At 48.4% G+C, this 23,289-nt stretch overlaps 1 protein-coding gene and 1 long non-coding RNA gene across 16 annotated transcripts in view; one reads left to right on the top strand and one right to left on the bottom strand.

The window, feature by feature from the left end:
* Positions 1 to 12,812: 12,812 nt before the first annotated feature.
* On the bottom strand, positions 12,813 to 18,197 carry LOC127060179 (uncharacterized). Its single transcript, XR_007778888.1, has 2 exons — positions 18,059 to 18,197; positions 12,813 to 17,685 (listed from the first exon to the last, which is right to left on the bottom strand). It is a non-coding gene; the product is annotated as an uncharacterized LOC127060179 (long non-coding RNA).
* A 210-nt stretch (positions 18,198 to 18,407) lies between these two features.
* Positions 18,408 to 23,289, top strand: part of MORC2 (MORC family CW-type zinc finger 2) — a 49,445-nt gene continuing 44,563 nt past the window's right edge. For 4 of the 15 annotated variants that reach the window (XM_030230075.2, XM_050980361.1, XM_009092199.4 and 1 more), the window contains exon 1: positions 18,409 to 18,570. In XM_030230075.2, coding sequence (XP_030085935.1) covers positions 18,485 to 18,570 — 86 coding nt within the window. In that variant the 5' untranslated portion in view covers positions 18,409 to 18,484. Of the gene's footprint in view, positions 18,571 to 19,952; positions 20,078 to 21,886; positions 21,933 to 23,289 lie in introns of those variants that run through there. The other 11 variants (XR_007778887.1, XM_050980359.1, XM_050980358.1 and 8 more) reach the window with 7 other exon arrangements.

Genomic DNA, 23,289 nt, shown 5'->3' with positions numbered 1-23,289 from the left:
TCCCGCCCCGCCCCGCTCCCCCCCTTCCGCGGCTCCGCTCCGCTCCCGTTCCCAATAGCGCCGCAGGGCCGCCGCTTCCCACCGCCTCGCCTCGCCTTGCCGCCGCCAGCCTGGCCCGGCGCCGCCCCGCCGGACTTGCGGGTCGTGTATCCCGGTGCCCAACCCTGTCCCAGCGCTGTGCAACAGCAGCCGTGCCGTGCCGTGCAGTTCCGTGCCGCTGCGCGCTCACTCCCGTCCCGGACCCCACGCCGGTGCCAGTGTGGCAGAACTCGGGCCTGGCCCCCCAGGGTGTGTGCTGCCCGCAGAGTGTCCCCGAGCCCAGCCGGGCCTCGTGGACTCCCCACCCGCAGGATTTGCTGCACCTCTCGGCTTGTGGGATGCGGGACAGAGGGCCACCAGCACCTCCTGCCCAGAGGTCCTCCCCACCGGGCCCGGGGGATCACGCCGTGGGATGCCCCTGCATGATCTGGGGAGCTGTTTGAGTTGCTCCCTAACATTGCTTTAGGATTAATGCCCAGGGCACCCCAAAAAACTTGTGAGGGCTCCCTGAGGATATATTGTGCCCCCCACATGGTCCTATTGCTTGCTCCAACTCAGAAGCTGCTTGTGGTGTCCTTGTCCCTACATCCTGTTTCAGGTCCTAGAAGGCAGTGCCAGGACAGACAAGCCCTGGTGTCTCACTGTTGAGAGGTTCCCCTGGAGACCCCAAGCTCCCTACCTGCAGTTGAAGTGCAGCCCTGCTCTGTAGAGGACAAACTTGTTGGGGCTCAATCTTGTTTCTGGGCAAAGGCCAGAAGTATTCCCTGGAGAGGACCTGACATAACCCAGAAGTGTTGTGGGCTGTGCAAAGCAGGCAGCTGTCATCTGCCTCCAGCTCCTAGGTGAGGGGGAGAGGTGCTGCTCCCTGCCTTGTCCAGCAACCCAGAGACTAAAGGGCTTCTCCGTAGAAGGTCATAGAGATTAGGTTCACTGCTTTTTTTTCTGGGAGTTCCCAGTGATCTGGGAAGATGGATGGGATGGAGCAGGACCACAGCATCATCTGACACAGGGAAGAACCCACCATGGTAGGCCAGAAAGATGGGGTGTGGTAGAGGTAACTAGAAGGTCCAGCAGTTTCCATACTGGGAGTGTTGGTTCAAATGTCTCACTTCAGGCCTGTTTGCCAGGGTGGGTCTCCAGCTGCACTGGCATCCCAGAGCCCTCTGCTGCCCTAGGTTCCTCAGCAGCTCTCCACTCTCCAGGCCTGAACAGCATTGGGCTCCACTGGAGCATGACAGCCCCTGCCTGAGCAACTACCCTAAAGCCACCCCATCCAAGCACTGTGCCACCCAACATAACATCACCCTCTGCCAGTCTTGGCAGGAGCATCATCATCTTCACTTGCTGGATGATCCCTGCCATGTCTGCCACAGCTGCCACACAGGCGTCTGGGGTCTGCTGTGCCCTCCATCTCTGCTGTCACACAGCCCCTCAGGGACCAGGCACCAGCACACTCAGGGGTCTGCATCACTTGCAGCTCTGCTGTCACGTGGGAGCAGGCACTGCCACATACCCAGCTCCTGGCCTTCATGCAGCACAGGTGGAGGCAGCTCATCTGCCCTTGAAGTATGGGGGGGACCTCACTGCCAACCTTAAGCTGTTGAAGTTACATCAGGTTTGTCCCCCAGCCCCTCTGCCAGCAGCAGCACTGGGCAGGGCAATGGATACTGATGTGTGGCTGGCAGCATGGAGGGGAACCTCCCTTCCCTCCTGTATGCTGGCATTTCCAGATGGATCTGTGCGTGGTCTTCCCATATGGAGCAACTGGAAGCAGAAGCATGCTGAGCTTTGTGGATAAAGTAGTCTTGGGTGTACAGCTCTCAGCATGTGCAGCAGCACTTATCCTGCTTGTACTCCCACAGGTCTGCACCACTCCTGGCTCCATGTCCCCAGGTAGTGACCCTGTGACATCCTCAATGACCCACTGCCACACCCCCAGGATCACCACCCACCATACACCATATGCAGGGCTCCCCGGGTGTGAGGTGGACATGAAGCCAGCCAAACACAGACTCCAAGCAGACCTCCTTATTCCATGAAGTGGAGCAAGGAGATATTTACAAACTCCTTGGAGAGCCCAGGGCTCCAGCTCCAGGCCTGGCTCTGGGAGGGCTGTGCGGAGGCTGCCCTATGCATTGGTGCAGGGCAGGTGAGGGACTGATCTCATCAGTTTGCAGCAATCACAGCATGTTTTGTGTGTTTGCTGACAAAGGTGGTCATATTACCCAGTAGATGGGATGAACCTGCATCAGGGGCCAGAGGCCTGGGTGGGTGCACAGGTCCTGGGGGCTCCCTCAGCCAGGGGACAAGTGTAGCAAAGGGAGGAGGGGCAAGAATACTTTGGGTTCCCTTTGGGGATGCTTAACATAATGTTAGATAGCAGTGATGGAATTTTATTGTGCAAGCACATATCTGGAACTGATCTGGGCACCTGCCTGACTTAGGGATGGGACAATGCAGACAAGGGTAGAGACGTGACTATAGTGCCAGGCAGGGAGAATTCAATCAATTCAATTCAATTCAATTCAATTCAATTCAATTCAATTCAATTCAATTCAATTCAATTCAATTCAATTCAATTCAATTCAATTCAATTCAATTCAATTCCTCATTTGGGACATAGCCCTTCCTCTGGGCACAGGAGCACAGTGTGAGGCCAGTATTACCCTGCTGTTCTGGCAGCACATACCCTCTGGCAGTGCAGGGCCACACAGGCTGCAGTGGGCAAAGGAGGGTCCTGGAATCCATCTCTTCTTCTTCCTCCTGAAGCTTTCCTGATTTCATACCTCCTCTCCTGGGATCTTCTGACATGCACATACCTTTGTCCATCCCACTGTCCACACACTCAATATTTTGTGACTGCTCCCAGAATCACAAATTGGCTTGACCTGACTGGCCTCAGTCCCAGAGGAAGCCAGGGAGGGGAGACCTGTCACCCCAGGTGGATGTTTGGGCCAGGCACACACTCCTGACTGACCAAAGCAGCAGGAATGAGCTAAGTGGGGGTGGGTGGAGGGGGGGTGCATGGGAGGAGAAGGAGGAGGAGGAGGAGGAAAAAGGGGAGGAGAAGGATAGTTCTTGGCTTCACTGCACAGTGCTGTTTGCCCATGGCATGCACATGTGAACCGATGCTGCAACTCCTCTGTATGCTGACAACAGGGCAGCTCCCACAGGACACCATGCTATTATCAACAGTGACATCATGGTGGTTGAGTTTTGGAGCTCTCAGAACTACCTCCCAAGGGCCTCCCATGGCAGAGTACCCCCGTGGTTCCCAGCTCCTTGGGGCAGGAGAAAATCTCCTTCATCTGCCTAGGGCTGCAGGAGAAATTGGGCTCTCCTTGCCTCCTCTTCCTCCTCTCACTCCTGAGAATTGCAGCCTTGGGTGTGATGATGTGCCAAGATCCTCCTTGACATTAGGTCCCTGGAAACTATGCAGCTTGTTTAATTCAGAGGCTGGCATGAAGAGAGGCCAGAGCAGCAGGACCTGGGATGGATTTAGTGCTGTGCCCTCCTAGAGATGGCAGAACCTGGGTATGGGCACAACCCAGAGATGGGTCAGGACAAGGGATGGGTTAAGGGCTGCCCTTGGGTGTGGAAGGAGGCTGGGCAGCACAGAGTGGCCAGGGTGATGCAGAGGAAGGTGTCCTGGGACACACGGCAGCTGGAGGGCAGCAGCAGCAGGAGGGTAGCAGTATGCCAGCTCTGCTGCAGCCAGACCAGCCACAGGGACCACCTGCCTTCACAGAACTGGTACCACTTGCTTAGGACAGGGTACTCATGCCTAAACATGTCCCCATTTCTCAGGCATGACTCACATCCTGCTAGGAGCCAGCAGCAGGATCAGGTGTGATGAATCTCTCACATCCTGCTGCTGGCAGGGGCACTGGGCAGCCTCCTACCTGCCTAGAGGTGCTGTTTCATCTGGGATAGGAAGGAGCCATGTGACAAGGAAGGTCTGTCTCACTTTTGGGGGGCTACATTGCCCAAGGAGGATCAGTGCTGCCACATACAGAGGGCTCCAGTTGTCCCTCTTGGCTGGCTGGTATGGGGACCAGCATGCAGAAAGCACACACCACTTCCCCATGAGCTAGAAGCAATTTGCCCCAGGTGTGGGTCTCGGGGGGCTGGATCTCTGTTCTGCCTCTTTATCTGCATAGAGGAAGAGAAAGGTCTGTCTCACTTTTGGGGGGCTACATTGCCCAAGGAGGATCAGTGCTGCCACATACAGAGGGCTCCAGTTGTCCCTCTTGGCTGGCTGGTATGGGGACCAGCATGCAGAAAGCACACACCACTTCCCCATGAGCTAGAAGCAATTTGCCCCAGGTGTGGGTCTCGGGGGGCTGGATCTCTGTTCTGCCTCTTTATCTGCATAGAGGAAGAGAACGGGCAGGTCTATCCCTCTGTCTGCAGCCTCTTGTCTGTTGCTTGTGCTCTTACAGGAGTAATGCTGGTACTTGGGGGCTCAGTCTGCTCAGGACATGCACCTGTGCTCCTGGTGGAGCTTCTCCAGAGGGTAGGTCCACACACGAGGTGCTGGGTTAGCGCCCTTCCTGTCCATGCCCACCCTGGTCCAGCTCAATTTGTGCTGTGGGGGTTGCAGCACTGGGGCACTGAGCTCCTGCCCCACCACAGCCTTGGCTTGTAGGAGTTAAAGCCCAGATAAGTGAATCCATTTCCCTCTATTGACCTTTGGCCCCTGTCCTGCACAGAATCCCCCAAGGATCCTGAGAAGCGAGCACAGTCTGTCCCATTCCCTGCCCTGCCACAGGAGTCAGTGGGTCTATCCTTCAGCACCACATCCGCCACAGGAGCCTGGATATGCTTCTGCTGCAGTGCCTTTGACACAGCCTGTTCCTACCTGGGCACCTCTTGGCCAAAAGTTTGCCTTGCCTGTGATTCAGGAAGGAGGGGAGAGGGAAACACTCTCAGTACCCAGAACTGCAGGAGCCCAGGAGCCCAGGGCACTGTGTAGCACCCCACAGTGCAGGATGCAGCCACAAGCCATGTCCACCAGAAGCAGAGGGAGCTCACAGGCAGAGGCTGCCATGGAACTAGCATCTGCTCAGGACATGACTCCCCAGGCTGCAGCCTGTTCCCTGGCTGTGGGCCCAGATGACTAGAGTGCTTGAAAACTGGCAGGGCCTTGGTGTAAGCATCTCCAGCAACGACAGGGCTGCCAGTCTGCAAAGAAGAGTGGGAACCTCCCTTCCCTGCTGTATGCTGGCATTTCCAGATGGATCTGTGCATGGCAACATGTGTACCCAGGCTGAGCGCATGGTCCCTGTCCTGCTGCACAGCCACTGCTGCCAGGGCCTGCAGAGGTGCTCTGTGGCATCTGAATTTCCCACGGAACTATGCCCCTGCTTAGATGGCACTGGTAGGCTGCAGAATTTCCCCTCCAGCCTGCACAGACCTCCAAATGTCCCTTGTCTGACTGTCCTTCCTCCAAGGGGTTGTAATCCTCCCACCGTGCTGACCCACATGACTCTCATCCTGCTTTTCTCTGCACCTTGAGCAGTGGTAAGAAACAGGGTCCCAGGGGGACCTTAGCTCCTGGCCATGTCAGACACTCCACCTGACGCTGGAGAGAAATATCTTTGTGCTATCAGAACCAAGGGAGGCTCCAGCTCAGCTGCAGCTCTGGGATCTCACATGAAGCCCTGGCTGTGTGCTACACGGGGGGAGGCTGCTTCAGTATTTCCACAGACAAGACATTCCTGACAGGTGACCTGACAGCAATCTTCCCTCCTGCCTTTCCAATTTCTCTGTCATACTGAATGAACACAGCTCTTTTTTTTTCCCTTTTTGAGACACCTCAAAAGCCCATAAATCAGTTGTTGAGATCTGCTGTGGCCAAGAAAGGAAGGATTTGAAAAAAAAAACAGGGGTTCAGGAAAGATGCCACTCCTGGTCACTTATCCCTAAAACCCAGGCTCCAGACATCTCCAAATACTGCTCAGCCTGAAGAAGAGAAGGCTCTAGGGACACCTTCCAGTACTTAGTGGGGGCAGGTAGTGATAGGATAAGGGGAAATGGTTTAAAACTGACAGAGGAAAGATTTAGATAAGATATTAGGAAGAAATTTTTCCCTCTGAGGATGGCAAAGCACTGGCACATTGCCCAGAGAAGCTGTGGCTGCCCCATCTCTGTAGTTCTGGGCCAGGCTGGACAGGTCTTGGAACAACATGGGATAATGGAAGGTGCTTCTGCCCATGGCAGGGGAATGAAATGAAATGAAATGAGCTTTGAGGTCCCTTCCAGCCAGAACTATTTTGTGAAACACACCAACCCTTTCAAGGCTTACTCAGAAGACTAGAGTAGGCATCTGCATCTCCAAGAATCCTGCCTGTCAGTTAGGAGTTAGGGGTTTTGACCACCAATACACTGGGAGGCAATCAAGGAATTGCCCTAAAAAATGACTTTATTTACAAGTTGTATATGAACAGCAAGATGACTCTTCTTGCAGGGATGGGTTTGGGGAAGGTCACCCAAATCACTGGGACTAGAGGCCAAAGTAGCACTACTGTGCCACAAGCAAGTGCCACTTGCCATAAGCAAGGCCAAACAGACCTGGGTAGAGGTGGCCAAACCCCCTGGACTGCCCAAGTCTTCTCTGCAGCCTTGTGCCAAGGCAAACAGGGTGTCCTGGAGCTGTGACACTGCCTGCATGGAGGGAGACACAGCCCCAAGTGCAGGGTTCAGCACGGTCCACACTCACAGGCTGGCTGCAGGCAGCCCTGGCTACAGACACAATTTTACCTCCAGGACTGAGGAACTGGGGACAAATCTGCCTCAGCACTCAGAAGTTGCTCTCTTGTGGTCACTGGCAGTGTGGAAACCGCATCACAGGCACCAGTGCTATATGACCCCAAGAAACCTGAAAGCTGTAATGTTATGGAGCACCTGTACATGACCAGACCTGCTATTTGCTAATGAGCCACATCACACGCTGACACAAGGCAGCTGGGTGTGCTGCTCCCAATGGGTTATGTCCTACCAATAGGTGGAGGGCCTGGCTGTGTGTGTGTCACACCTCTGGGCTTTCTGCTGCCTGTGATGGCTGCCCCATGCTCCAGGACTACTATGTCCTTATGGATCAAGAGGATGAGGTTTCATCTGTTATTCTCTGGTGACAGGTCTATTTGCCTCTGCATCTGTCTCAGGCAGGGGCCCATTTACCATGTAAACTATTTCAAGACCAGACTCTTTTCTGAACATATTTTCTCCTTGTAGATGCTTGATCCTCCCTGGAACAATCACAAGGAATTAAGAAGACTTGGAAAAATATTCCTGAGTATATTCTTCACGGCTGCTCCTCCCCAGGACCGTCCTTCTCCTTTCCTGCAGCTCCATGCTGTGTCCGCTTGCACTACTTGAGTTTTGTGGGCTCACCATGAGGAGATATTTCTTGGCAATGCTGCACCTTCTGCATGCAAAACATCAGATGTTTTCCTAGCTGTAATAAATCTCACTAGTTACTGTTATTTTCCATTATTTTTATAGTGGTTTGCAGACTTTTCTCTGATGCATAGCTGGCTGCACTACCAACACCCTTTTTCTGTTCCCTCCCTGCTATGCACAAGCTCAGATATGAAAGCTGTAGACTGGAGACCATCTGTGTAGGGAGCAATACTCTCATGCCAGGGCATTGCTTCTTCTTGTCTTCTTGTCTAGATGGCTTATGTAAGAAAGAACCCCCACCTGGTTAGGAGTCTTCCCTGCCCAGCTGTGATTCTGCCAACACTTGCATTGGACTCCTAATCCTTGCTGCTATGCCTAATATACAGCAGGCAGGCTGAGCTGTTGCATTAAAATGCCCTATCCATACACAATGAGATTCACAGAGCTTTTCACAGAATCACAGAATAGTCTGAGATGGAAGGGACCCAGAAGGATCATCAAGTCCAACTCTTAAGTGAATGGCCCATAGGAGGATCAAACCCACAGCCTTGGAGTTACTAGCACCATGCTAGTAACTGACCAACTGAGACTGCTAGTACTCCTTTCAGCATTTCATAGGTGGTCTCCAATTAATTAGAGATAGAGGATTAATTTATCCACTGCAAAGCCAGTATGAACAAGTATGCAGCAAAAACTCCCACCAGCATCCCATGATGCTCTGCTGGCTCCCCGTGAAGTGCTTTCCCGCCCTTCCCTTTTCTGAAGGTCATTCTCTTAAGTCCCAATTTCAGTCAGTCACTGAACTATGGTTAACTGCAGTTTGTATGGTGGTTAAAAACCAGCACTTTGCTCCTTTTGACTAATTTACAGCTGTCAGGTGCATCCCAATCCAGCTATCTCCTTCCTCAGTGCAATAATGGCACACAGAGAAATCTTAAAATAACCTTTCACAAAAATTCTGCCATTCCTCGCAAGTTGTGCCCGCATTTCAATGTCTCTTATGCTGTGTTTGGTTCCTCAAGAAGCTGCTCTGCCTGCCACCCAAACCATGCCCCATTCCTGTCCCCACTCCAGCAGCTATGATGTGGGACACAAAAACCAGCTGTCACAAAGCAAAGCTTCTTTTAATCACCTCACAGCATTTATGTTTTATTCTTAATGCCACACACCTGTTTTGCGGAGAAAATCAAAAACTCCACAACTTTGTAAAAGTTGTAAAGCCGGTATGTTTATTGCAGCACTGGATGCATGCGGGGATTACTCCCTTTAAAAGGCATGCATACCTCTGGGATCTTCAGGTCCCCTTTTTATCCTTCTCCCCAAATACATATGCATACAATTTCACAATAGGTTCATACATATTCATTTTACACACTTCTCATGACATTTAGCGCTAGTTCTTTTGTTATCAGAAAAATTCCTAGGCCAAGTTGACCCATCTCTCCCCCCCCCCCCCCCCCCCCCGCCTTATCTCTGCCCTTCACTGGTGCAATGTTCTGAGTTCAGACTAAGATTCTAAGGCTTAACTAAAAGATGTACATTTAACTTAAATCAAAAGGACTTCTACCCTGGAACCTGGAAAATTTCTACTCTGTCTCACACCTTTAACATCCTGCTTATCAGCAGATGGTGTTACAAGGCTCCTTCTCTTCTCCCAGTACCTGTTAAGATGTTCCTGCCCCCAGGTACACATGGTAAAGTGAACCAGCAGAATAATGAAGGATATCATCAACATCCACCAAGATCATAAAATGGATCAAAGTCTCCATCTGATGTTACAAAAATTCCTCACATAATTCTTAAGATGCTCCTACAGTGGACTTCTCAAACTACTCCATGGAAACACAGCAGGTACTGCCAGACTGGTCACTGAGGAAACGCCACAGAACACACTGTAACTGCCAAACTTCCCACCGAAAGCAAAAAGAGCAGGCAGCTTGTCCCGCCAACTACCATGATTGACAGACAGCATTGCTTCAGGTTCCCTTGAACCCACATCCTATGCCTTGTGGCTCAGCCTCAGTGGCAGCAGGAGCATCCAGTTGGTCCAAAACCCATCAGCTACACCTCAACACGAGGCTGGGGTGGTGGGCTCCCAGCTGAATGTGCTTCCCCATGCTGGGCAGAACTTGCACAAACATGCTGCATGCTGTTACTTCTTCTCTTGAATCCCTTTGGCCTCCAGTCCTCTCATTTTTCTCCATGTTTCAGGGAAGCACTTGCTCAAGAGACACCCAGCTCCTATCAGTTACTGGCATCCCAAAAGGAAGTTGGGCTTCACACATCTGCATACCTGGAAGCTGGTGCCTGCTCATTTCAACAGCTACAGCCCAGCAGCCAGATGTCAGCTCTGCCACAAATCTGGGAGAGGGGAGAGCATGGCCAACCACTTGTGTGGTCCATTGGCAGTCATGCCAAGGTGTATCCCTCAGTGCAGGCTCACACTCCTTGAGGAATACAACAACTCCTCTCTGCCTAGTGCATATCCAGACCATGAATCCAGCAGACACTTGTGAACACTGCAGAGCCCTGGGTGCAGGGCAGGATGTTTCTCCACAGCAGGGACCATGTGGTATGCCTAAACCCCTTTCCACACTATGAAACTGGGCAGCACCTTTGCCATGCAGTGGGAAGGAAAGTCCCTCAACAAGCAAAGGCTTTGGAGAACCTCAAGGAGGAGCAGGCAGGGACAAATTCCAGTTGTGGCACTTGACCCACACTGCCTGCTTTTCATCATGCTGTGAGCTCCAGGGATCTCACATGCTCTGAGATCCCATGGCCTCTCTTTCAAGGGCTCCCCATTCCTGGCAAGTGACCCCTTCTCTGCACAGCTGATGCAGGGGGGCAGGGAGGCTTGGTTTCTGTCTCCTAATTCTCCCATCCTCTTCCGATGTGCATTCTTTCATACTCCACATTCTGAGTGCATAAGTCAGATGGAAAACTCTTCCCAGGATTAACTAAGGATAAATTCTTTTCTCCCCCTTGCTATGACAGTGACTGGATTAAGAACTTAGCTATATGTGAACAGTGGAGGGAAGCCCTCATCATGGCCAGAACCTGAGCCACATAATCAGCAAAAGATTAAATCTCTATGAGTCAGGGAAAGGAAGTAGTCTTAGAGCAAAATATTTAGATTCTGTGGAATATTGGCTAATTACAATATTTTTCTTCAAAAAGAACATTTATAAGAACACTGAAACAAATATTTGAGAACAGTACCAAAGCCTTGAGTAATTCCTGATGCAAAAGTGCTCCCTCATTTTTCAGGCAGCTTCTCCATTTAGTGTTTGGAGTTGGGATGACTTCAGGTGGGACTGAGCTGCACTGACAGGTCTGGTGGCATGTATCCTTGTGGCCTGGAAATGGTGAATCCCTCCTGGCAAGGGTCACCTCCCAGTTTGAACCAAATGGTTGGGTGTGCTGGAGTGTGGGGTGTGCTGGAGTGTAAGACGTGCTGCCAACTTCAAAGACCCTGCCAGCCACAGCTTGGGAAAGGGCCTGCAGAACGCTTCCTGGGAAGCGGGAGGACAGTTTATCACCTTCCTCTGTCTTTCAGTCCTGTCTGGAGAGCTGCACAGGGATGTGGACACAAATGAGATTCCTTAAATGGCCTTTTCTGAGATTCTGATGAACTGAGCTGCTAATTTAAGTCAAAGCTGCCATGTCAGGAGAATTGTTCAGTGATGGGGGTCACATCCCATTACCATGGCTGCAGAAGTAAGGCAAACCCACCCACAGAACCCTAGCAGTTTTGGTGTCATGCTCCCAAGCTGATGCTCACCCTGGCCCCAAGCAGCCTCATCACATGCTTTGCCTTCTATTTTGCCCCCATTTCCCCTACCTTATGAACAACCTAGCCCAGTTCTTTCTCTCTCAGGCTCAATTTCTGCTGATTTTGCACCCTTGTTCTGTGATTGTAGCCTTGGTGAGTGATCCCAGTCAGGCAACACTGCTGACTCACCCCTTTGTCTGGCTACTTCTTTCTCTTTGTTCAGCCTTTGGACAGGGCAGGCATCTCTTTGGCCTAGCAGTCACTTCTCCATTTGACCTCAGCCCAGAGCCAGACACCTCCTTTACATTTTGCACTACTGTCATTAATGCTGGTATTTTCCTACGTTTTAGCCAGTGCCACCTGATGCACCAAAACTGACTTTCAAGAGGCTGGAGTCTCTTCATTGGCTTTCACATACCCATTAACCCACATGCCAGTAGGAAACAAGCCACCATAATACTACTGGGAGCCTATGGATACTCTGCTCTTCCTTACATTAGGTGCAGCACAGTTAGGGAAGGAATTTGGGAGAGGCACACAGGCAAAACCACTTTTACAAAACAAAATCCTTTGTCTTTTCAAAATATTATGCAGATTATGTATTATGCAGATCACCAACGCAGGACAAAGAATCAAGGCTTAAGATGTATTGAACAAGCAAGACGATATCACACATCTTCCAAATGGATGGGATTATAGGATTGATGAGGACTGGTCAAACCATCATGAGATGATCCAACTGTACTGATAAAACATTTCCCGAGTTTGTTTCTCTTAAAGAAAATAACTAGGTTTGGATGGATGATCTGAGTGACAAGAACTAACTTCAGGGTGAAGCTGCTAAAAAAATGACACTGCCTCACAGATTCTTTTTTTCGCCTCCCAAGAACTTCCCAACTTCCTGATAGAACTAGCTCAGGCTAGGGACCGTCCCCAGAGCTGTCTACTGACAGAGTGCTGACAGCTTTTTCCTGCAGTACTTCTGCTCCTCACACCATCTCTTGACTGCCAGACTGACCAGCTTCCCACAAACCATGACATTCCAGGGAATATATTACACATCTGCGAAGTTCCCCTCATTCTCTCCCACCATGCAGTCAGCTCTTCATGTTGATGTCAGATTCCTATAAGGCAGAAGGGCAGCCTGGGGTTCTTGTGCACCTTGCATTTGTCTAGAGCTAAAGCTAGGAGAGATGAATGCCTTCAGAGATGACAAAAGAAATTTGATCCATGGTGGTATTCCCAGCAAATGCTAGAGGAGCAGTTATCTAGTCACCACTCAGAGATGCATTGATGGGAATGACTGGTAAAGCCCTCTCTGTAGCACTCCCCATGTGTGTTCTGTACCACATGTAGTGATACATCTGTTCATCTCTTCATTGGTACCACAGCTCAATCTACTTGGATGCTGCTTCCATGAGATATCCAAGAGATTTCCATAAGCTTTTCATTATAAGAGTATATTTTTGGTTGCTTTCAAGTTGCCAGACTGAAATTACCTGAACTACCCATGTCAGGCACACATCCATCAGCCTGGGTTAAACAGACACTCTGAATTGGACCAAACCCACAAGAAACACAGTCCACATATTTCAAATAACGAGAGAGGAAAAACTATTTATTCATAAAAAGAATTGTACTAGTTAGTTACCTTGTTAAGAAGCCTGCACACCTTACATTGGTCAAAGCCACTAAAAACATCATAGTTACAGTTCAGAGCAGAAAGCCTCTGGGCTCAGGTCCTTTGCAGCATCCCTGTGGACCAACCTTGACCAAACTATTAATTTCTGACAATGACTTCATGCCATCCATAACTCTTTCAAGTTTGTGAAGAAAAGTCTTGTAAGACATCACAATCGCTCCTTTTTTACCATCTTCTCATAGGCTCTTCTGCCTGTCTTTCCTGCCAAGGCACAGAATGTTTTCTGCAGTGGAACTGAGGTGGTGACATAATGCTGTAACAGCTGTGACATTTTTTTTCATGTTATTAATTCATTAATCAAACCTGGGCTCAGGACACTGGGAGCCTGACTGGCAGTAGAAGATCCTCTCTGTTCACCATCCTGCTGACAATTCACTCCAAGATGTCTCCCTGCTCTCAATCACTCTTTCCACTCTTCGGCAAACTCATTTACAAAGTAATTTCTGACAAACAGTGTCTCACTGAGAATGGTACCTAGAGTGAACTAATGAATTTAAATCCATGACGTGACATTCCCTGAAAACAAAACATCGAGAGAGTGACACCTGGCACTACAGAAAAGGTCTCTGAACTGCTATGCCAGTACATGTTTAGGTGCTCATCTTTGAACATCTTGCTCTGCATGTCTTGTAAGGACAGATACACAGACTGTTTATAGAACTACTGTTCCAGAGAAGGACTGCAGGATTTAGGCTTTCCAACATAGGAGAGAAAGACACTTCAATGAAGAGAGTTCCAACTTCATGATACTTACATTTAGTTAGCAAATTGCTCTGTTACTTGATACAAACTATGGAGAAACTGGGCAGCTTCTTGTGCAGCTTCTTGCCCTGTATGACCTGGGGCAGCCCTGTTTCTTGTGTTAACTATGAACACAAGAAATAGGGCTGCCCCAGGCCATATAGGGAATAAGTCCTTACTAGGAGAAGCCAGGAGGAAAACACTTCCTTCTAAATGTTTGACTTCAGGGTTGTGTTCTTGGATTGTATTGAATTGACATGGAGATACAACTCATGCCCAAGAAAAGGAATGCTTCTGATGCTTTTTGACATAGCTCTTCTCTGTGGAGTGAGACTGGCATAATCTGTCTAAAGGAGAACACCCCACGTTGGAGGGAGCAGCATTCTGTTTTCACAGCAGAAGTTCCCATTCTGTACTGGAAGACAATGAGAACTCCTCACACAGCAGAGGCAGCATACGGCATGACATGAAACAATGAACCAAAAAGCTGTGAGGCAACATGACTTCAGGCTCATTACAGGAAACTGCTTTGAAATTCTTTCTACAAACTCAGGGCAATGGAAAAGAGGTCCATGCCAATCTGATTACTGGGGCTTGCAACTGCACCCAGTCTTCTTAGAAGTACCAAGTTGAATGTTCAGTAGACCAGCACTGACCTAGAACATCAGCAGCTTCCATCATGAGATAGACAGAGGACTTTGCATCCAAAGGCAATGCCATTTTTTCCTTCCAGAAAAAAAAAGGATAAAGGCAGGACCAGTAAACACCTGGGGATTACTTGTGATGTCTCAGATTTATTTTTCACTGCCTGCTTATTTCACTTGGACACTGAAAACCTCATTTCTACAATGCAAAGTTTTACATTTTTTCATGTACATAAACACAGAATAAAGCTACAAACAGTTAACTTGGGAGACCTCACAGCTGTGTGAAAAAGACACTTTGCTGCACTCATGGCACTTGTCTGGTGCAGAATCTAGTACTTACCACTATGAAGACTCCTGCATTAAGTATTGGCTTAGCAGGCTAGCTTCTTGAAAAATGGGGGAGAAAAAGAACAGTTGTTGACTCAAGGCCCACACAGATGTAGAAGAAGTTACCTTCAACTTGCAGAACAATGGCCATATAAATAAACTCTTCAATGACCTCAGGCTATGGCCTGGACTCCAGTGGAAAGAGGCTTAACAAAATGCTGTGCCAGGGTAAGGCCCAGCAAACACTACATGGGACTGCATGGGAATTCACACCACAGCCTAGAAACGTAGATTTTGAACAGTGTGGAATCAAAAGACTAGTTTAACAAGGGGACTTGGGGATTATTTCAGAGTAAGAAACTTAGCCTTAGGGTTAAAGAAGAGCAGTACAGTTTGCCCCAAGCTCCACTTGTACCGGCTGCACAAACCACCAACCCACAAGTAATTTATGAGGAAAGCTATGTGCACCAGAGCAAACTGCTGCCTTCTACTGCACTGGAGACTTCAAAAATGAGGGAGTACTGCCTGTGACACCTGAGCAGCCAGACTTGTTTTGCTCATTACTGTAAGATGCAGAGATCCTAGGACTCTAGGAACAGAAATTCAGGGAAATGGTGCTGGTAGCAGAAGAAAAAAAAAACACAAAAAGGGAGGTTGCCTGTCATAATCAGTATAACTGAAAGATCTAGAACTATTTAAACAAAGTTTAGGGAGAGAGATTCCAAGGAAAAACAGCTGCCCCCAAAGAGGACAAAGGTGAATTTCCAGTGGGAAGACTTTCATCTCTAAAGTACTGAGAAATTCAGCAGTTTGCAGCAGTGGGACACAGGCCAAACAAGCCTGTTATGTCTCCATCCATGGACAGAGAGGTTCCTATCAAAGCATGGCTCTGCTGTGGCCAAGGCAGAGCTGTGATGTAATCTAAATGCTGCTTTGCAAAAGGTGAATTAATTTCATTACACCTTGGGCCAATATCTGGCAGCTGAGAGAGCCAGCAAATGAAGGTATAAATCTTTCAAGACTTGAGCAAGAGAGACCAAAGAGCAGAAGTCAGGAACATGTCTGAAACCTACTGCAGAACAGCTAGGGAAAGTGTAAGAATTGTCACTTCACTTTTGTCAAATTGATCACCACCAAATGGTGAGATGGCAATGACCAATTTCCTACCTGGGCTGGCCAAATGAAATAGAACTGCATTTCTCTGGTCTTCTGCTAAGGGCCAGATGGAAAGGACTGGCATCCAGCCAGCCCATGCACAGAACAGGTCAGTTCCCATAGGAGCAGCAGGAAGGTGTTCAACTGCTCTGTCCACAGTGATTTAGTACTCAGACAATATTGTTAACCTCTCCAACACCAGGAAAGAAACACTGGTTCCTTCCTGAAGATGATGAGACAAAGTTCCTGGTAGGTACAGAGACAGTCTGATTACCTAAGAGGACAAGGTTGATATGATACATAAGTTCAAGCTCATGTTCCTCAGGAACACACATTTGGGTGATTACCCTGCCCTTACACTGATAGGATTTATATTACTTTTGAACATCGGCTGCTGACATTGACTACAATGTAACAAAATAAAAACTGAGCACAACAGATGATGCTACAATCTGTAATAGACTCATTGATTGTTATAAGCTAATACACCTAAACACAGTTCTTGACAGTAATTTTCCTAATTCTTTCATGCAGGTCAATGATCTGCTGTGCACAGCTTTTCAGAGATAAGGCTTAAAAAAGCCACTGCACACACATGCACAGTGATTTTTTGATGCCTTCACAAGGCGTTTTCTCTAACACACAGAGAAATCCCTGCCAGGTAGAATGATACAACTTGCTAGCCTTAACATGCCAAACTGAGGATAAACAGAACTAAATGCTGTTCTGGGAAGTGAAGTTCTCAGGCCAAAGCTGCAGACTTGTTAGCTCAGGCTCATACACAACTGGGGATGGGGGTCAAACAACTCAAATATGAAACTCAGGTTTTAGCCATTTACCAATGAGGAACAGATTTAAATTTAACTTTTCACCACATGCTTTGGATACCACAGAATCATGGAATGGTTTGGGATGGAAAGGATCTTAAAACTCATCTAGTTATATACCCTGCCATGGGCAGGGACACTTTCTACTAGGCTATGTTGCTTCAAAAGCCCTGTCCAACCTGGCCTTGCACACTTTGAGGGATGGAGCAGCAAGAGCTTCTATGGGCACACCGTGCCAGGGCCTCGCCACTCTCCCATGGAAGTTCTTCTCATTATTCCAATAACCCTGCCCTCTGGCAGTGGGAAGCCATTACCCCTTGTCCAAGGTCCCTCTCCAGCTCCCTTGGAGAGCCCTGAGGTACTGAAAGACTGCAGTAAGGTCACCCTGGATGCTTCTCTTTCCCAGGCTGAATAATCCCAACTCCCATAGCCTTCTTTTTTTTTCCTCTAATGAATTAGATTCTATTGGAAAATTGTCAGACAAAATTAAAGTGCTTCTCTTTTTTTTAACAAAACCTTTACCTTTTCCCTTTGGTGCTCTATAAATAAAGTATCAGATAATGTTTATCCTTTTTAAATCTGCAGTCTTACGTGTTTCATTCTTGCTGGACATTCTTCAAGAAGAAATATACCACAATAATTTCTGCACAGAATGAATTCCTTCAGATTTTGGATATTAAGTTCAGATTCCTATTATCCAAGACACAGCCATGCTGTTTCAGCGTCCATTTCAGAAGAATGATTGGAGTTGTTTTTCCATTGGACAAGTCAAATGCTGAGACAAATATTCCTAGTCTTCAAGGCTCCCGTGTTCAGGCTGCATTTCGCAGGGGTGGAAGGGAGGGAGAACGATGGGTGCAGGACAGAGATAGGACAGCCCTTGAGCTGAATCCTTTCACATTTCAAGATGAACAAAAAGCACAGAATTGAAGCAAGAATATTTATGATTTTATATACCCTTTACATTAATGTTTTTTGGTAAGTACGGGCACTTTCAGGAGCTTCTCCTCGGTGACCTCGCAGAGCCTTCACCAGCGCAGCAGGACCAGCCGAAATCCGCGCGGAACCTTCCTAAGAGATGAGAGGCGGGATCCTTTCATCCACATGGATCCCGGAGCCACTCCCGCCGTTCGGGACCGGCGGGCCTTACCCGCTCCAACCTGGCACCCAGCAGTCACCGCCAGCTAGTACTCTCCGCTCACGCCGCCGGCACCGCGGCGATCGGGCGCCCCGGCTCCGGCGAGGTCGGCAAAGTCGGAGGGGGCTCCCGCTCCCAGGCCACCTCACCCCGCAGCCCGACCCCACCACAGCCGGTTCCCCGCCCTAGGAGGCCGCGGCGGCCACTCCCGCGGCGCTGAGGCGCTCCGTTGCTAGCGGGACAAAGCCTGAGGGAAAAAGAGGATCCAGCGAAGGGTCCCGGAGCGGCCCCGCCGCACTCACCCACCTGCGCCGCTCCCACCCGGCCGCGCGCGTCCATCACGCGGGGGCGTAGAGAACACATCGGCCGCACCGAGGCACTTGCATCATGTGCCTCTTCTTCACCAATGGGGGGACAGCCGCGTGGCTCCTCCCCCCCCCCCCCCCCGCGGGGGCAGTTGCGGTGCCGGGTGCGATCCCAGAGCAGTGGAGACAAAGCAGGCCCGCACCGCACCGCACCGCACCGCACCGCACCGCACCGCACCGCACCGCACCGCACCGCACCGCACCGCACCGCACCGCACCGCACCGCACCGCACCGCCGGGGGGCGGCATAACGCAGTGCAGTGCAGCGCCAACCGGCAGGGGGCGGGGCGGGGCGGCAGGGGGCGGGGCGGAGGCGCTCGCGGCCGCCAGTGCATGCGGCGTGGGCGCAGGCCCAGGCCCAGGCCCGATGGCGGCTACTGCCGCCATGTCCCTGGGTAATTACAGCAGCCTGAACAGGGCCCAGCTTACCTTCGAATACCTGCACACCAACTCGTGAGTACCGGCTGGGGTGGGGCGGGCCCGCGGCAACTGATCTGCTCGGGACCCCGGCTCAGTGCGATGGGCCTGGCCTGGACGAAGCCCCGCGGGCCGATGGGGCTGAGCAGTTCCCTATCCCCGGCCCGAGCGCTTCGTGGTCCTTCTGGGGACTGGCTTTTGTACCGCGGACAGGTCCGCGGGTCACGGAGAGCCTGTGCGTGGGGACAAGAGACCCCGGGAGGAACGGGTAGTCCCCTTGGGCACCCAAACCCACATGGTCGGCTCTGACCTCTGCAGAGCAGTGTGTGTGCGCTGTCGTGCTGGCCACCATCCCTCTGCAGCATCTGGCTTTGTGTATGACTGAGTGTTTTGCAGGTTTATTTTTAACAGGATTATGATACTTTTTTTCCGGTCAGATTTTTGCATGTCTCCAGTGAATTCCCCAAAATAACACGTCTTGAGAAAAGGCAAAGACGTTCTTTAAGATGAGTTTCTTGTGGGCGCATGTCTAGAAAATGAGGAGCACCAGCAGGGAGCAGCACTTAAGCAGGATCAGGCACCCATCAACACCTGCCTGCTGCTCCTGAGCCTTGTAATGGCATGTATAGAAGAGATGGAAGAACTTGTTCTGCCTGAACTGGAAGAACTCTCTGGAACCATTTGGCATTGCTTCATTTTGATCAGCCGGTCAGCAGTGTAAGATTGTCTGTTGATGTTCTGTGGAAGAGTTGACTTACTGTTATCCATCAATTGAAGAATAAATAAAGTGTAGGTTTGTCTTTTTGTTTCCTTTTTCAACATGTGAAGGATGACAGTGGTCTACAGCAGTCTAAAGAAGGCACAGAAATATGGGCAGCTTGATTTCAAAGGATTTTTGTCTGGTTCTGTTGGTAATGCGATACACCTACAAGAGCAATGCAAGAACAGTTAAGACCAATCTTACATATGCGAAGACCATTAGAATCCATTTATTTTCAGAATCAGGAAAGTAATGGGCTTTGAATAGGGAAATAAACCTAGTAATGGCTCCATGTCACATTTGGGTCTGCTCTTTAGCTTGGATGGTGGCAGTTGCATGTGGAGTGAACAATCTGGTGCCTGAAGATGGACAATACTAAGTCATGTTGTGCTGCTGTTGTTGTTTTGTGAAATTCTCATGTCCAGCTCCAGAAGACAATCTTTCTTTATGGATAAGAAGACTGTGCAGATGATGGCAGTGCTCTTTCAGCAGCTTGTGTTTGCCTGCAAAGCTCCAGAACTCTGCCCATCTTCATAAGAAGATAAAACCTCTGCTAAAGACTGAGTTGTTGCTGCTGTTCTCAAGTATATTGAAGCTACTTCATGTTGCTGTTGTGATTATACTGCTCTCTGCTTGTGGTGTGCTGCATGTCTGCAGTGATATCTGCACTACCAAATTCTTGGAAAGAGCTGTAAGCCAATGCTTGGATAAGCCAAAGCCAGAGCTCCTTGTCCATTGTGAGCAAAGAGCCTTTTGAGGTTATGAGAATCAGTGAATCAGTGCGTAAGTGAAATGCTTCCCTAAGAATGGCAGTGGGAGTAATGGAAGTCATTGTAAAAACAAAGAAAGCAGCAAACTGACCCATAACAAACAACTTCTCCTGCTCTTCCAGGAAAAAAAAATGAGCAAAAAAGAAAACAAGCTAATCCCCAAATCAACCCAAGGCCAGTATAGAGATTTAGATAGAGGAGACTGGTCTCCTCTGGACTGCTCTTTTGCTGAGGAAGACTATCCCATCTTAGATAAATTCGAGTTCAGTGCTAAGTGTGTTCTCATAATCAAAGAGGTGGAAATTCTTTAAATTGCAATGAAAGAGCAACCATCTGGCTGCTAGGGTGCAGAAGAAAACCATGCCTTTTTTTTAAACTTTTTTTTTTCCTCCTTCCTTTTTAAGACCTTCTTTCAGGAAAGTTTCCATATGTCTGACTCAGAGCACTCAGTCTGAAGTGCTCTACAGGAGACAGTTGATCAGGTCCCTGAGCTTGAGGACCTGCAGCAGATCTTTCCAATAGCAGTTTAATGCTTACGTGATGATGCATGGAGTTGAGCCTCCAGCATCTATGTGAATAGATTCAGTTGCCATGTTTTTTAAAAGTAAAAATATTGCTGTGCTTTTCCAACTGCTTTACTTGATGAATAGTTGAGTGGAGACAGACTTTTTATTAAGTTCTGTATTGATGAGACAGAGGGCAATGGCTTTAACCTAAAAGTGTAGATTCACACTGGATAGAAGGAAGACGTTCTTCCCTGTGTAGGTGGGGAGGCCCTGGAACAGAGTGCCCAGAGAAGCTGTGGCTGCCCCATCCCTCAAAATGTCCAAGGCCAGGTTAGATGGGGCTTGGAGCAACCTGGCCTAGTGGAAGATGTTCCTGCCCATGGCTGGAAGTTGGACTAGATGACCTTTAAAGGTGTTTTTCAACTCTTATGTTTCTATGTTAAAGTTTTTTTAAATCCTAGAATGAAAATCAGTGTGCATTAGCACATGAAAATTACATGTGCATTGTTTTATGACTTTCCAGCGTCACCTGCTTGCCTTTGCCTTGGTATTTTCCTTAACAATTAAATGCTATTACATTAAGATACTTCCAAAGTTGAGATGGTGCCAAAAATATAACAGACAGCAGCCAATTTGTATTTGCATGTTTTGAATATTTTTAAATTAAAAAATTGAATGATTTTATTAGAAGTTGAGGACCTGTAATTGTCTTCTGGCAGTAGATGACCTTTAGCTTGCAACTTGTGTGTTGTGTAACTGGAATTGTCCTGGTGAATACAGTTGGAGTGGAAGAAGGTCACTCAAATAGACTTCAAGATGACTAAATGATGGACTTGAGGAAAACTAGTAATAGCAGAAAAACAATATTTCCCTACCCCTCCCCACCCCCCGCCAAAATTCCCTCTTCTTCTTATGCTTTTTGTCTATTTTGGCCTGAAACAGAGTGCATTATTTAGAAAATGGCTGTTTTTCCTGATGCATGTGCCAAAATAAAACATTTTCCCAGATGTGCCCTCCTTCAGAAGAAAAGTGAAGTCTTAAAGTCTCTCATTACTGCAGGGTCTAGAGTCCACCTAGGTTCAAGCAGGAGGTTCCTGTAGGAACTTCTCACAAAACAAGTTTTTCTTCCCTTGGGACATTACTCCAAATGATTCTTTGTAGAGGTGTTTGAAGTTAGACATGTTTTAGAGCCATCTGACTTGACCTTTTGTCACTTCTGTTTCGATAAATTACCACTGTTGGACTCCCCTTTTAGATTCCTAATCAAGCCTCCAGTTCTGCGTGGAGCTGGCTCAAATGGAAGTGCGTGTTGTGGGATGATCCAGGCCAGTCTTTGTCTACCCAGATGAGCTGTTGTTGACAGTATGGATTTTGATACTACTTTCCTCCCTTCTATTTGTTGTTTCACCCGTTGTATGGCAGTAATAGTTGTATTTTGGGTACTCTGATGCAGGTTGTTGTGGCCTCTGATGATGCCTGTCTAAATTAAGTTCACCTTGTTTGCAGGTTACTAGCAAGCTCTGATAGGCTTAATTTTGCCAACAGTTTTTCTTGTTTTTTTAAAGTTGTGCTGCAAGTAAAATAATCCCGAACTTTTTTGAGATGTGAGAAATGGTCACTGATTGATTATGATGGGTATGAAATATTTCAGGCACTTTTGACTGTAAGGCAAGACCAATGGGTTTGTTTAAGATTAGGTGATTAAATCAGGCCAAAGCAGTTAATCTGACTTAAGTTAGATGTTGACAAGTGTGTTCAAATTCATAAATTGAATAGAAGACTTTTATAGTATATATTCATTTCTGTTAGTGATAAATAGCTGGAGTGAATTTCATTGACTTGTAGCAAGGTTTCCCTTTGCTTGTGTCAGCACAAGAGGTTGCAGTTTTGGGAGATGGTCAAGATCAGTAGAGTCAGGCTATGTGGAGATGTTTTGTTTTGTCTTTCTTGTCATCTATAACTGTGCTATCAATTGTTTCATTCCAGCATCTTTCTTTGGAAATCCTTATTTGTATCTTATTTGCAGACTTTCTTTGAAGTATTCTTAAATTGTGCAGTAAAAAGTGCTCATAAAGCATTGTTATTAGTGCTAAAGCATGCATTTGCTTATGGGTTACTTCTTAAATAGACTTTGATGATGTTGATCTGCGGAGTTGAATAGACACTTGTTAACTCAAGAGAACACTTGAAATGTGTAATCATCTTACATATCTGCTCACTCACCTCCTGAATGGAATGGGGAGGTGAATGCTATAAGGCTAAAACCCATGGGCTGAGATAAGAACATTTCAAATATTAGAGTGAAGAAACATATGATAATAATAGGAAAAAGAAAGAGAGGAATAAACCCCAAAAGTCAAGTGATGCTCAGTACAATTGCTCAGCGCCCACTGACCCATGCCCCACTTGTCCCCCAAGAGTGATTGGCCCCTCTTGGTCAGCTCCCCTGGTTTGTAAACTGAGAAGAACATTCTGTGGTATGGAATATTCCTCTGGCCTGTTTGGGTCAGCTGTTTTGACCATGCTCCCCTCCAGCTTCTTGTATAGCTGGCTAGTGCAGGACAGTGAAAAGTCATTGACTTAGGGTATGCCTGGCTTGGCCCCAGACATTGGTGTGTTATCAATATTATACTCCCACTGAATCCAAAACACAACTCTCAACACCTACTGAGAAGAAAATTAACTCTATCCCTGCTGAAACCAGGACAGCAGGAAATCC

Source organism: Serinus canaria, chromosome 15 (assembly GCF_022539315.1).
Source record: "Serinus canaria isolate serCan28SL12 chromosome 15, serCan2020, whole genome shotgun sequence".
Classification (NCBI taxonomy): domain Eukaryota; kingdom Metazoa; phylum Chordata; class Aves; order Passeriformes; family Fringillidae; genus Serinus; species Serinus canaria.
Note: the sequence above shows the minus strand (reverse complement) of the source record. Positions and strands in the feature narration are given on the sequence as shown.